The sequence below is a fragment of the Lissotriton helveticus genome, chromosome 10 (genome assembly GCF_964261635.1).
Source record: "Lissotriton helveticus chromosome 10, aLisHel1.1, whole genome shotgun sequence".
Classification (NCBI taxonomy): Eukaryota; Metazoa; Chordata; class Amphibia; order Caudata; family Salamandridae; genus Lissotriton; species Lissotriton helveticus.
Genome location: NC_136071.1, coordinates 769,388,758 through 769,401,592, shown reverse-complemented (window position 1 = coordinate 769,401,592; position 12,835 = coordinate 769,388,758). Strand labels below are relative to the sequence as shown.

Below are 12,835 nucleotides of genomic sequence, written 5' to 3'. Positions count from 1 at the left end.
ATCAGCCTAAGTGCTTTGTTTTCTAGTGGGAATAATCACAATTGCAAAATCATTTTTATTCATAAAGATAGCCAGTAAATACTCAGATCTGACATTTGCAAGATGCAGACTGATTAACGCTGATGTGTGAAGCACTAATGTTTCACAACAATGACAAAGGTTATAAAAAGTGAAGACCTAAAACCCACCAACTCTACCAAACCAAGGAAATGTAATACTTAAAGGCTTAATTATTTATGATCATGTCTTAGTCACCTACAACATTGTTCCTGAAGAGTTGCACACATTAACACTGCTTATTTTATTTAATAAGATTTAAATATTTGTGCTATTAATTTAAAAACATTTAAATAATAAAATATGTGAAACCATGTCTGATAACTGATAAGTTAGTTAAAAATACACATTTCCTAAAGTGACTCAAAATATGAGCAGAATCATAAGAGATGTACAGCAACTAACAATAAAGTTGACAAGTAAAATGTGGCCACTTTAAATTCGATCTTATCTTCATATTACACTTCACTGAAAAGTTCCTAACAGCAGGACCTCCAGGAGTTGACAACCGAATGTGCACTCACTGCCTTTTGCATACACATGTAACAAATGAAGTTAAGCAACATATATCTGCAGCAGGTGTTTGTGTGCACTAATGTGATGCACACTGAACACAACATGGTTTGCCAGCTGCATTCCATCCTAGATTTGGTTAGACCTTGGTTAGATGTATGATTGGGTCTCTGTCCCATCTCAAGCCAAGTTAGAATGAGAAACGCATTTGGTGAGAGCTTTGGAGAGATGTTTGACAAGAACTATTTTAGGATTAAAAAAGGCAACATTTTTATATAATTGTCACCAATAGCTCTTTATGCCCATAGTTACAATGTAAGGCTATACAATCATGTATTGTTTGTTTTTAGTAGTGGCAGTTCATTGGTGCGATGGAGGTTGCCATTTCAGTGGAGGTCGGAGAATGTTCTAGTGGGCTATGAGGGCATGGAGGAGTTAGGTGGGACAAAAGTGAGCAAGAGCGTGAGGGTGGATTGGATCAAGGTGGGTGGGAGTCAGAGGGGAAATCAGGAAGGTGACAAAAGATGTATGGCTTAACTCAATGCAGATGGAAAAGGTTAAATTAAGTGCTTCAGAAGAGCACTAAGGCTGGGGACTTCAATACTGTCATGAAAGGTGCAAGGTTGGTGGGAGCTCTATAGTGATCAACTAGGAGGGAGGTGTCAAACAGATAAATAATGAGTGATTCACTGGATGATATTGTGTCAAAAGCATAAACTAATGGTGAAGACTGTAGAGCTGGTACCAAAGAAAAGAGGAAAAGTAGTGGAATCAATTGGGTACTAATCAGAATGCAACATGCCCTCAGAACGATGTCTGTATTGATCAAGTAGGATTTACATTTAAATGAACTTATTCTACATATGCTTCCTTTACTGGCGCAAGACTAACATATCTGGGAAATAAAAGCAAGCCATACACACTCACTGAGATTGTTCACACCTAATCTAATACAAAAACTGCATAAAAGTAGAAAAGTTTAAGCTTGGCACTGCGGGAAGATATCAACTTAGAAATCAAAGAAGCTGTTCTCCCATTGAATATACAAAGCAAGATGGACTTTAACAAGGCCAAAGACAAATTAAAAACTATACTACACAGAGTCCAAAGACAGGCACATTACAAAGAGTGGCGCTTAGATATAATTTAACTTTATTAGGCACCTAGCAAATGCCCTTAATACAAGCATGCACAACAAAGGGACACTTCATATAAAATAGAAAAGAGTAGCTAATCTGTTAAGTATTTCATTGGGAGTAAATCCTAGTACAATGTGTGCAGAGCCTAAAAACCTTAAGAGTGTGAGAAAGAAAGAAGCGCTTCATGACAAGCACGAACACATTCATTCATTTAACATCCCAAAACTCTGTAAGTCAAGCTGATATCAGCTGACTTCAAGTAGCAAAACAATGCTAAAACGTATTCTTTTTGCCTATCTTGTTAGCTGATTAGCTGTAGTAAGGTTTATTAAACAGCTCCAACCGAGCACAATCAATTTCTACGACAGCATAATAGCAAGCTGGTTCAGACCATTTACTATATCACTGTCCTTTGCTACACTTACTTAATAGTATGTAAAAACCCATGACATCCAAATACCTCATGCCCACAAACTGAATATTATGCAAAGGCCCATACATACACCATTAATATGCTAACAACCACATAGCGTTTTCCCACTTGGCCAATGAACTTGCCTTACTCATATTTAATATTCAAATGTCCACATATTAGTGCCAAACATAATAACCAATCACTAAACCAATGCTTGTGACCCCAATGAACTTTCCTCAGCAGAACCCGTAGAATCAAGCAACACTAAAAATACCCATATGAAATAGAAACACCCTCCAAAAATACAGCTATACTCAAGTACCAAATCTACTTTCAATGTTGAACATTATGTGATCAAGGTACAATGCAACATTTGTGTGTTATGCTTAAAAGGCAAAGGATTGGTCAAGGTATTAAAGCCAGCCGTGATGTTGGTTGACAAGCAATGACCATCTTGCTACTGAATTACCCTCAATACCTACATGTAAAGATTCGGGGGCATTAGATGCGACTCCCCGTTTAGAATCCAACTAAGATGTCTTATTTTGGGGTTCCGTCTACTTCCAATGTTGTTAACATACATGAGGCTCAGTCTCACTACAGAAAATCTGGCCCAACTGGATTTTAGTGTCTTGTCATAAAATTGTGGTTTCTAATTTAACACTCCTTTAATAATATGTAAGGATTAAGTTGTTTAGAATGACTCCTCATTAATATGAAAAGTTTTAGGTTTTCAAAGTGATATGTTAAATACTACAAAGGGAAAAACATGCATTTTTGGCCCCTTAACTAAAAAAAAAAATGTTAGCCACATTAACTATTGTTTTTTACCTCTGCCAATAAGTGTTGGCAAAGCAGTGGGTCTGGCTTTATATAATAGAGATTGAAGTGTAAAAGTAATAAAAAGGAAAAATGCTTCTAACGGTGCAGAACATATGTTTACAAAACAAAAGGAAAAAACGGACCCATCGCAAAAATAAAGAAAAACATGAAATAGAAACAGATTAGCCTACCAGTCTTGGCAGTGAGTTGGACAACATTTTAAGATGATCAACAAATGAGCATAATTAAAATGCTGCAAGTACCAATGATTGAAGTGGATTGATTTATTATGCCATTCAATATGCTGAGACGGGCAGCATTAACACAGAACAGGCCAAGATGTGACCAGGGCTGAGAGAAAGCCCATGAGGCTCAGAATGTTCCTAAGTGTTTACCAAATAAGGCAGCACACATTCTCAGTATTGGGCTGTTTATTTACTACTTGATTTCTTAATTGATTTCGTTTATTCAAGAGAAGAAAGAGTATACTTCTTGATCAACAGAAGTCATGCATTGAAATATTTAAAATCCAGCCAATTAAATTATACCAAACCTTTGGAAAAGAGATACATTGCACCGCAAATATATGTGTACTATGGTGTAAGACATCTTCACACGGAACTAACACAACACCACATGACAAAGTACCTGCTCTTGTCTCTCTAGCCACTTGTCTACCATGGGATGAGTGGCACTCAATGACGACCGGGCATTTTCTCGTTGAAATTGGTTAGACCATCCACTGGTATCGCGTGGCAAGCTTCGATAGTTCTCATCCTTTGGCTGGAAACAAAGAGGCAACAGACCAATCTTGTCAGAAATCCGTGTTTCATAAGTGAACTTTTAAGACGTAAAAGTAGAATAATTGTAAAACAGCAAAACAGTGGTATTTGAGAAAATGAAAATGTATTGTTTGCATATTCTGCAAAGGAACAAAGGTAGTATTGCATATATAGGACTCATTCTGGGGGAACAAAAGCATCAAGAATTTTTTTTCTAAATAAAAAGTAATACAAATGTACCGGTCATCAGACTTATTGAAAATTCTGCAGCTGATCGTAAGGAAAGTACATTTCTTAAATGTATAAAAATAAGAAAAAATCAGAATGCAGGATGGATCCTTTTCTTTATTTAAAGTTTGAGACTAAGTGACTTATGGTAAGCATGGTACTCAAGGAGACAACTTGCACTGGCACATAGAGTAGAAACACTCATCTATTTTCTGCTGGTAATGTGCAGGTTTAAAATATTCTAGTTTATTGTAGAGTTGTGCCTCTATTCCCTTCTGCCTCACAAGCTAGTCCAGTATTTTTCTGTCACTGACATGAACGAAAAAGTCATTTAGTTTTCAATTTGTCCAACTACTGCAATTTCCTCTACCGTTTAAAAGACACCATTTTGCAACTTGCTCTTTCTGTCACCTTGCAAGTACTATAATAGTTTTATAATTTCCTTTTTTGTTTACCCATTTGTCTATGAAAGTGCAATGGCTCCCAGGGTTACCCATAATAACTCTTTTATACTCCTTGAACTATGCTTGTTAAGGTAACTTTATGAAAAACTCAAATACTTGCCATTTTTGAAATACAAATGCCCATGTGCTGACTTACGGACTACAAAAAAAAGTTGGACATTTACCCTTTGAGTTTCAGTCTATAATCGGAGTACATTACTGTATATTTATGAATTTTCAGAAGTATCAAAGACTAGTAATATCTTTCCATGAACAACATAAGCATATTATCTATTTATGTATTCGTTTACACATGTGCAAATAGTATGAACATATTTATTTGCAGTTTGCACGACAGAGAGTCTCCCATCCAGCCCTTGGAATAAGAATATTTGTGAGATATGAGCTTTTCAGGGGCCCCTCATCAAATTCTGCAAGGGAGGGGGAGGGGGTTTATAATTTTATTTATTTATTTATTTAATTTGTAAAGCGCTCTATCACCTAACAGGCATCCTGGCGCTGACCACTGAAATAAGGAGACAACATGTACAGGAGTACAAGTAGCTGGATGCTGCAGCCAGTGGCTACTGGTGCTAGTTGAACTTTCATAATGGAGTAGAGGATACAAGAGATGGGATTAAAGAAGCTGCCATCTGTGGGAGCGGATACGTGACACCTGTGGGAGATGGCACGTGACACCTGTGGGAGACGGCACGTGACCCCTGTGGGAGACGGCACGCGACACCTGTGGGAGCCGGCACGCGGCACCTGTGGGAGCCGGCACGCGGCACCTGTGGGAGCCGGCACGCGGCACCTGTGGGAGCAGGCACGCGGCACCTGTGGGAGCCGGCACGCGACACCTGTGGGAGACGGCACGCGACACCTGTGGGAGACGGCACGTGACACCTGTGGAAGACGGCACGTGACACCTGTGGGACCCGGCACGTGACACCTGTGGGACCCGACACGTGACACCTGTGGGACCCGGCACGTGACACCTGTGGGACCCGGCACGTGACACCTGTGGGACCCGGCACGTGACACCTGTGGGACCCGGCACGTGACACCTGTGGGACCCGGCACTGACGCAAGTGTCTGTGTAGCTACCACAGCTTCCACCTTGGTATGCGCCAGTGGACAAGGAACAAAGAAAGGGGAGTGACAGCAAGGAAGAGCAAACAAGCCCATAAATGTGGGGGAAAAAGGCAATGGGGACGAAAGGTGAAGGAGAGAAAAAGGTATAGTGACGGAAATCTGCCACCAATTAATAACATAGAAGAGTATTACGTAACGTGTGTGTTTCCTAAAGCTCACCTATTCAGCACTGCCACTCCTAGATCTGAATGCGCCCCCTAACACGGATTGCACTTCTTTTCTCCCAACACCATCCGCACTCATCTCATCCCCCTCTCCGCTGTATTCTGTCCCCTCATCTCCCGTCATTCTTTCCTACTATCCTCTTCTCTGCCTCTTTCAGTCTTTCTCCCCTCCCTCTGTCCTCCACCACATCATCTTCCTTGTCTTCCCGTTTCTTTCTCATCCGTACTTATCTACTGCCGGTTTCCGTACCTGGTGCCCCACCCTTTACCTGCCATTCATCTTGCTGCCTCTCCCGCCTCCCTCATCCCCTCCCCATTGATCTGACAGCTTCATCTTAGCAGCCACTGTCAACCGCAGCGTGCACCAGGCCAAGGGGTCAGGCGAGGATCAAGGTGGGGCGCTGGATTATAATTGCGGCATTACATGATGGCCAATTAAAGGTGAAAATCTCAGAAATAACACCTCTCTAAAGGGAAATTGCATAATTTTGGTATTAAAGCGAGGAGGAATGTTTACTGTAAATTTGAACTAATAGAATACTTTATACAATATTGAAAACTTCACAATACAGAGGTCACATTTCCCACAATGACGGTTTATGGGTTGGGCCAATGAAAACACCAGTTTATTTAAGTACCGGAGTGATGGGTACAGCGGTACAAAATATATCAGGAGCACTTCGAATCACGCCCCTAACAGGGAATGAGGAAAAACCGAAGCACAGAGCAGCTAATCTTGCAGCTCAGCTTAATTTCTGAATATAAAACTGCAAAACACCTAACTTTAATGAGAGAAATAACAAACTTGAAACTTTGAACATGAACCAGAGTGCTAGTTCACTTCTTGAGAAGCGGAGGGGCTATTTTAGGTGTCTTCATTACAGGCACAGATCCAATTATGCTTCTCTTGGTCACACCTAGACTGCATCTTATTCGTGGCTTAATAAGAGTCTTACAGCGGATGCCCCAGGACATAGCTGATGACACTCCAAAGGCTTAAGAGAGTCCAAGGAGGGGATGTGCATCCTCAGTGCGGTGCAGCTCCAGGGGGAGAGCGGATTAATGCGGTTGAGCTGTCAGGCTTCATCATCCCTCTTTCAAGTGCTATACCTTTATACTTTCAAAAGAAGAGCTGATCAGCAAGACTGGTGGAGGCAATGCCCCAAAGACACCAACTCGGAGAACGAATATATCCCTTTTGCTGTTAATGGCATCCTTTCAAAAGCAGATCACACAACAAGCTTTGACAGTTCCTATCATGCCAAATATACATATTCAGTGATTGGAGCTTGTTCTAAACACTGTCTGATGTCTATTCCACGGCTGAAGATCAACAGCGACCCAGTAATACAGCCTGAAATATATGCATTTATAATGGATCGGAGAAAGATGAAAATATACAACTCTGCGGATGCAGGAGGAAAATGTAGGCTAAATGCTCTCCGTAATTTAAGTGTAGTGCACGTTACCTCTATATACATACGGTGTGACAGTGTGCTGCACTAAACAGTCATGCATACTACTAATATGAAGCACATTCAAATAGGAGCACAGAAAATGGATGTCTAAATGCAATTGTGTTTGAATCCAAAATCCCACGAGGAAACGAATATTTGGAAAGATTTCGTGTGCATCTTCCAATTTCTGCATATTAATGCATCATAATGATAAAATGTGGACATGTTGAAGACCAAAGGTTTAGGATAACCACCAAATACTCAAATTCCATGCTTAAATAGTATCCTTTTTCAACACTACACTCCTAATTAGTGCCACGCATTAGAAGTCAATAGCTAGTTGGGCACACTAAAAAAGGGGGCAACAGGTAAGTTAAATACAAAACAAACCTCTTGACCACTCATTGTCTGGTACATCCAAGTACATATTTAGTCAGTTCCAGGAGCATGACAAGGTGGCTTCATGTTCACCTAAGATACAGTCAGAGATTAGTTAGTGTGGTGGTTGCAGGTGGTGGCCATCAGCACTCGTTTTTGGGGACCAGGACTTTATTCTTACCCTCTGACTTGGACCCAGAGCAAAAAAAAGAAAAGAGGAGGGTGTATATATGTGGCATCAGTGAAAATGGTAAAAAGCAGGGATGCAAAATAACATGCTAAAGTAAATAAAAAGTGAGAATTGTAGGATGGTGGGAGAAAGCGGCATGAGGTGGACTCAGAACTAGGTAGCCTTGATATTCAGCAGACCGGCATTCAGTAGTGGGTATCAAACAAAAGAAACATGAACCCCTACACTTTTTTTTTTAAACAAATGAAGCACTGATTACAGTGTACACTTGATGGCTGCTCCTGTGTGGTCTAGCACTACCAGAAACATCAAATGCAGCTTGTTGTACTGAATTATCCAACACAAAAATGTACTGCTAAAAGCAGTCCAATGGTAGCAGCATTAAATAAGACATGGTAATAAGATTCCCCAAATCCATAATGAACTAGTTAGTTTTCCTCCCATTCGGTAATTGCATTCCATAAACGGTAAGCATGCCAACACCAGTGACATGTCTCGTTACACTGGGAAAAGTACGTTCCAAGGTTGTGTATATTAAGAGAACTTAAACAGTAGATTTTTGGAGGTATGGAAGTGGCACGTCTATTCTATTACTAATTTAGAAGTGCTCGATTTAAATGTACAGTAAATACAAAGCAGGGACACTGGAGGTAATAGTGAGCATTGTGCTTTGCCCCCACCACCCCCAGTAGTCAAAGAGGCATCTGGTGAAGCAGATACTCACAGTAACTGTCTACCACCAGCCCGAGAGGATGTTATTTTTCAACCTGACAAACAATCAGGTTGAGAAAAAAGACTGAGTCTGTCCAAATCTAATGACAATTCATTGCTATGATTGGCCGAGGGAACTGTGAAGACCACCTCTAAGTATTTTATGATTAATCTCAGTGTTTACCAAATTGAGATCCACAAAATAAGAGGAAGTACCATACTCTGATCCTCAACACAACATATATTGTGTTACCCACTTCGTCAGGCAACACAAAGCTGGGTGCTGCTTGAGGAAGTCCCAAAAGTCTCTTCATAAAACAATGTTCAGAACCATAGACCCTTCTTTGGATACAGACACCCCCCGCCGTCTGGGATACTCTTTGATTTATAAATGTGTGTCATAGGTTCCTTATCTCCAAGACTCAAGGTAGAGTGTATTGTGGCTCAGTTAACTGGATTGATTTTCATGCCATATGAAAAAGTAACGGGCTTGGGGACAAATAACAACCAAATTCTACCGCAAGGTAGAGGAAGGTACTACCTTTTTGGAGTTCCTTACCTTCCATGCAATTCATTCGGGATTTTTCAACTTTTAAGACGTAAAAATATTGATTCAGCCTTCCGGAAGCTGGCAGAGAACTCCAGGATGGACCTATCATGGGAGTGCCGATTAACAAATTGCTGAACACTACTCTTCATTCTTGAAATGAGAATGTGATCATCAGCAAATAGAATTAATTTGACCAATGCCTTCTTAATCTTACCGGAGCCATGACAGTGCTTCAACACCCTCCGCATGCTCCGCAAGATCTACAGATGGATCCAGACAGATACAAGAAAGACAGACACCGAGGCCCTCGTCAGCAGCAGACGACTACGGAAACGCCCTCTACGCGGGAGCCCCGATCAAGCTCATCAAACGACTACAACGCATCCAAAACGCCTCGGCACAACTGATCCTCGACGTACCACGCCACATCAGCCCCCACCTGAGAAACTTGCACTGGCTCCCCGTCAACAAGAGGATATCCTTCAAGCTCCTCACCCACGCACACAAGGCACTTCACAAGACTGGCCAGGCCTACTTCAACAGACGGCTCTCCTTCTACATCCCCAACCGCCAGCTATGCTCCGCCGACCTCTCACTCGCCACCGTTCCGCACATCCGAAGAACAACCACCAGTGGGAAATCCTTCTCCCCAGTGGGAGATCCTTCTCCCACCTCGCCGCCAAGACATGGAACACCCTCCCACTGAGTCTACGACAGACCCAAGACCTGATGACCTTCAGGAGGATACTCAAGACCTGGCTGTTCGATCAGTAGCGCCCCCCCAGCACCTTGACACCCTCGCTGGTATGTAGTGTGCTTTTCAAATGTCATTCTTCAAATTTCCATCCACACAATCAAAAAAATAAACTATAAATTCTCCCAATTTTTCAAGCAGCGTTTATGCAAAATTAAAGTGCATAAATAGATGTCAATTATCTACTACGGTAGGAGCAACAGGCACATCAGAAGATTCCAACTAGTTATTGTGGTGCATACAGCATTAAATGACAACATATTAGTCGGCACCACAAACAATTCTTACGTGTATAAACAAACAGTCTAAACAGAGAACAAAAACAACACCCCACTGCAACATTCCCAAAAAGACAAATGCTTAAGTGTAAAACTGAGCTTAAGTCTGCAATTAATCAAATGTCTAGATTTGCTCCCTGGTAGCAGAGAGCGATCACCTTTCAAAAACAAAGATGGACGCCTTTATCTGGCCACCTGATGGGTTTCAACTTTGGTCTAGTGGACTGCTGAAGCAAAGAAGCTTCCACTAGCTAAACTCCCTGCAATAGAAGGTGACTTATCGAACACAATGTGTGAGCCTTTGAGTGCTGCACTCACTTTTCCCTGCAAAACTCCATCTAGTATTGAAAAATACAGGCTGTGAAAGGTTGATTCCCTCTGGTGAAACTCAATCCTTGCCAGGCTTGGCTTATTTTCTGGCTGTGACCATCTAATTATTTGACAAAGATAATATATTCCACCAAGTAGTTGAACGATTAACTGATTGTGGAATCCAGAGACTTGCTAAGCACAGTGAAAGCACCTGGGTGGGGGGGGATGAGACCCTGAAGGAAGTAGAAGTGGGAATGTTTTACCATTAGAGAAGGCAACTTAAGATAAAGAAATAAAGGACCATTTAGCATTTCATTGGATGCAATTGCTTCATGGGGATGCTAGATGGAGGAAACAGGAGTTTGATGCAGAAGTAGTACACCACATGCCATATTATATGTAAAAAAAAAACTGCATGTGCCACTCTGCCTTTTCATTAAATAGTATTATTTATGCTTAGGAAACCTAAGGTCCAGATAGCACTTTTGCGGAAAAATTAATTAATAAATAAATCATGTTTCCAGGGCTGTTAGCCCCAGTTTTGAGGGCAAACAAACTGAGAAAGAAAGAAATTGCAGAGCAACACTCCCTGAGTAATGGTAGTTGGCACGTTCATTCCCACAACATTCTATACTGTAAATGCATGGTCAGTCACTAGAAGAACAAGCATTTGCAATGCAACAGGTCTCGCATTTGCGAAAGTTAGAGCTATTGGTGTCGTAAATGACATTTATGCAGATTTTTATCCTGGGTGCTGTACTGCCAGGGATTGAATAGCTATACAATTACTATACACTCGGTCATGCAGTCTGATTTAGGAATACATGCTTGCCCCTGGAAACATTTATGGACAAATTTCAATGCTTTATAACACAAAAACAGAAAGGCAAGTGCCTTGATTCAAGTCAACTGCCCTGTAACAGTTTGTTTACGACTGCATCACTAGAGTATTGAACAACCTGAAGAATCAGCGTTAGGGGCATGTTCTGCTTAACACAATAAGATGACAGATTTAACACACTTCCCACTGAAAACTATGCACTGAATTTACAAGCACAATTGTTTGAGCAGTGCATGAACCTTGATCTATCTGAGATCATCGACTGCCACTGTTCACTGTGCTGTATTGCTGTCTGAAAATAAATGTATCTGCATTGCCCTGTCTCCACTTAAAGGAGGACCAATGATGTCTAACTGAAATGTAACTCCTATGACTCCCTACCCGGCTGTAGCGGCCATAAAACAATAAAATATGCATTTGCCTTTTCCTGCCCTGTCCGGCAAACACCATAAAAGGAGGCAATCTCCTAACGTGCTGCTGTTCCCTCAGGCTCGGAGCTGGGGGATTCAAATATCTTCACTTTTGCAGGAAGACAAAAAATTGTGCATTATTGCAAAATAATGAAATGCAGAAATAACAGTTATTTGAGAGTTAGTGTGTACAAATCTAATCGAGAAATTTTAACATATAACAATACCATTTTCGTTATAAACTATCTCCACATTTTAAGTAACTATTAGATAGATCCTAACACAAACTTAAAAAAAATTAAAATAAAAAAAAAACAATCCAAGTTCTATGCCAGACATTTGGACCATACACGCTCCTATCACTTCAGCTCTCCCCAGAGAGACTTGGGCGGTATGGAACTCGCTATTAATGCAGGAATAAAACAACTTAAACTGACCTTCCAAAATGAAGTGTAGCCTAACAAAGGTATGAATGTATTTTTTGCACAACTAATATTTATACTGCGCTATCATGGTATTTACCTTACATGAAAAAGCAAAGAGATTTGGCTTAGCCACAAAAAACAACATGGGTATGTGAGGCATGGCCACAAAGCTAAGTAGATATTAGGGAAAAAAATCATTAAACAAAGTATGGTATGTTAACATTAAAAGCAGTAGGATGTAATGTGAATGTGTGTGCAGAACACAAGCCAGCCCCTAAACATAACATACGTGCTGTGCGAAATTTGTAAAAGACAATATATGGCAAGCTCCATGCATGGGTCATTGGTTAAGATTGCCAGAACTAAATCAAGAGGTAAGCCTTGATGAAAAACTGGTGTGAGGGGTATGAAGAAGGTTGACCAGCATTGAATAGGGAAGTAAGGCGAGTACGAGGTAGGTGGAGAGGTGCATCTGGAGCACAGCTACGACAGAGGTGAGTCCATATCGGGACTGTTGTGAATGAGCTCGAGCCACGATGTAGCGTAATGACCCATAGAGGCTTATTGTGAGCACTACCTAGATACACACACATACACACACACCCAACCACCCACACACACACACCCACCCAGCCCCCCCCTTTAGGACTTGGATGGGGCATGGTGATGGTCTGATTAGCGTTGGCAAAGTCCACTTTGAAGAAAACCAGGAATGGCACATTGTGCATAGCTGTGTGCCAGATCTTGTCCTGGTAAGTGCAGTTGCCCTTGGGGATGAGTGCCACCCAGCTCCGGGTATGGTTGGGCAATG

At 41.2% G+C, this 12,835-nt stretch overlaps 1 protein-coding gene across 7 annotated transcripts in view; it reads right to left on the bottom strand.

The window, feature by feature from the left end:
* PARD3 (par-3 family cell polarity regulator) overlaps window positions 1-12,835 on the bottom strand; it is a 1,362,300-nt gene that overhangs the window by 800,998 nt on the left and 548,467 nt on the right. For all 7 annotated transcript variants that reach the window (XM_078663327.1, XM_078663329.1, XM_078663332.1 and 4 more), the window contains exon 5: window positions 3,595-3,729. In XM_078663327.1, coding sequence (XP_078519453.1) covers window positions 3,595-3,729 — 135 coding nt within the window. The remainder of the gene's footprint in view (window positions 1-3,594; window positions 3,730-12,835) is intronic.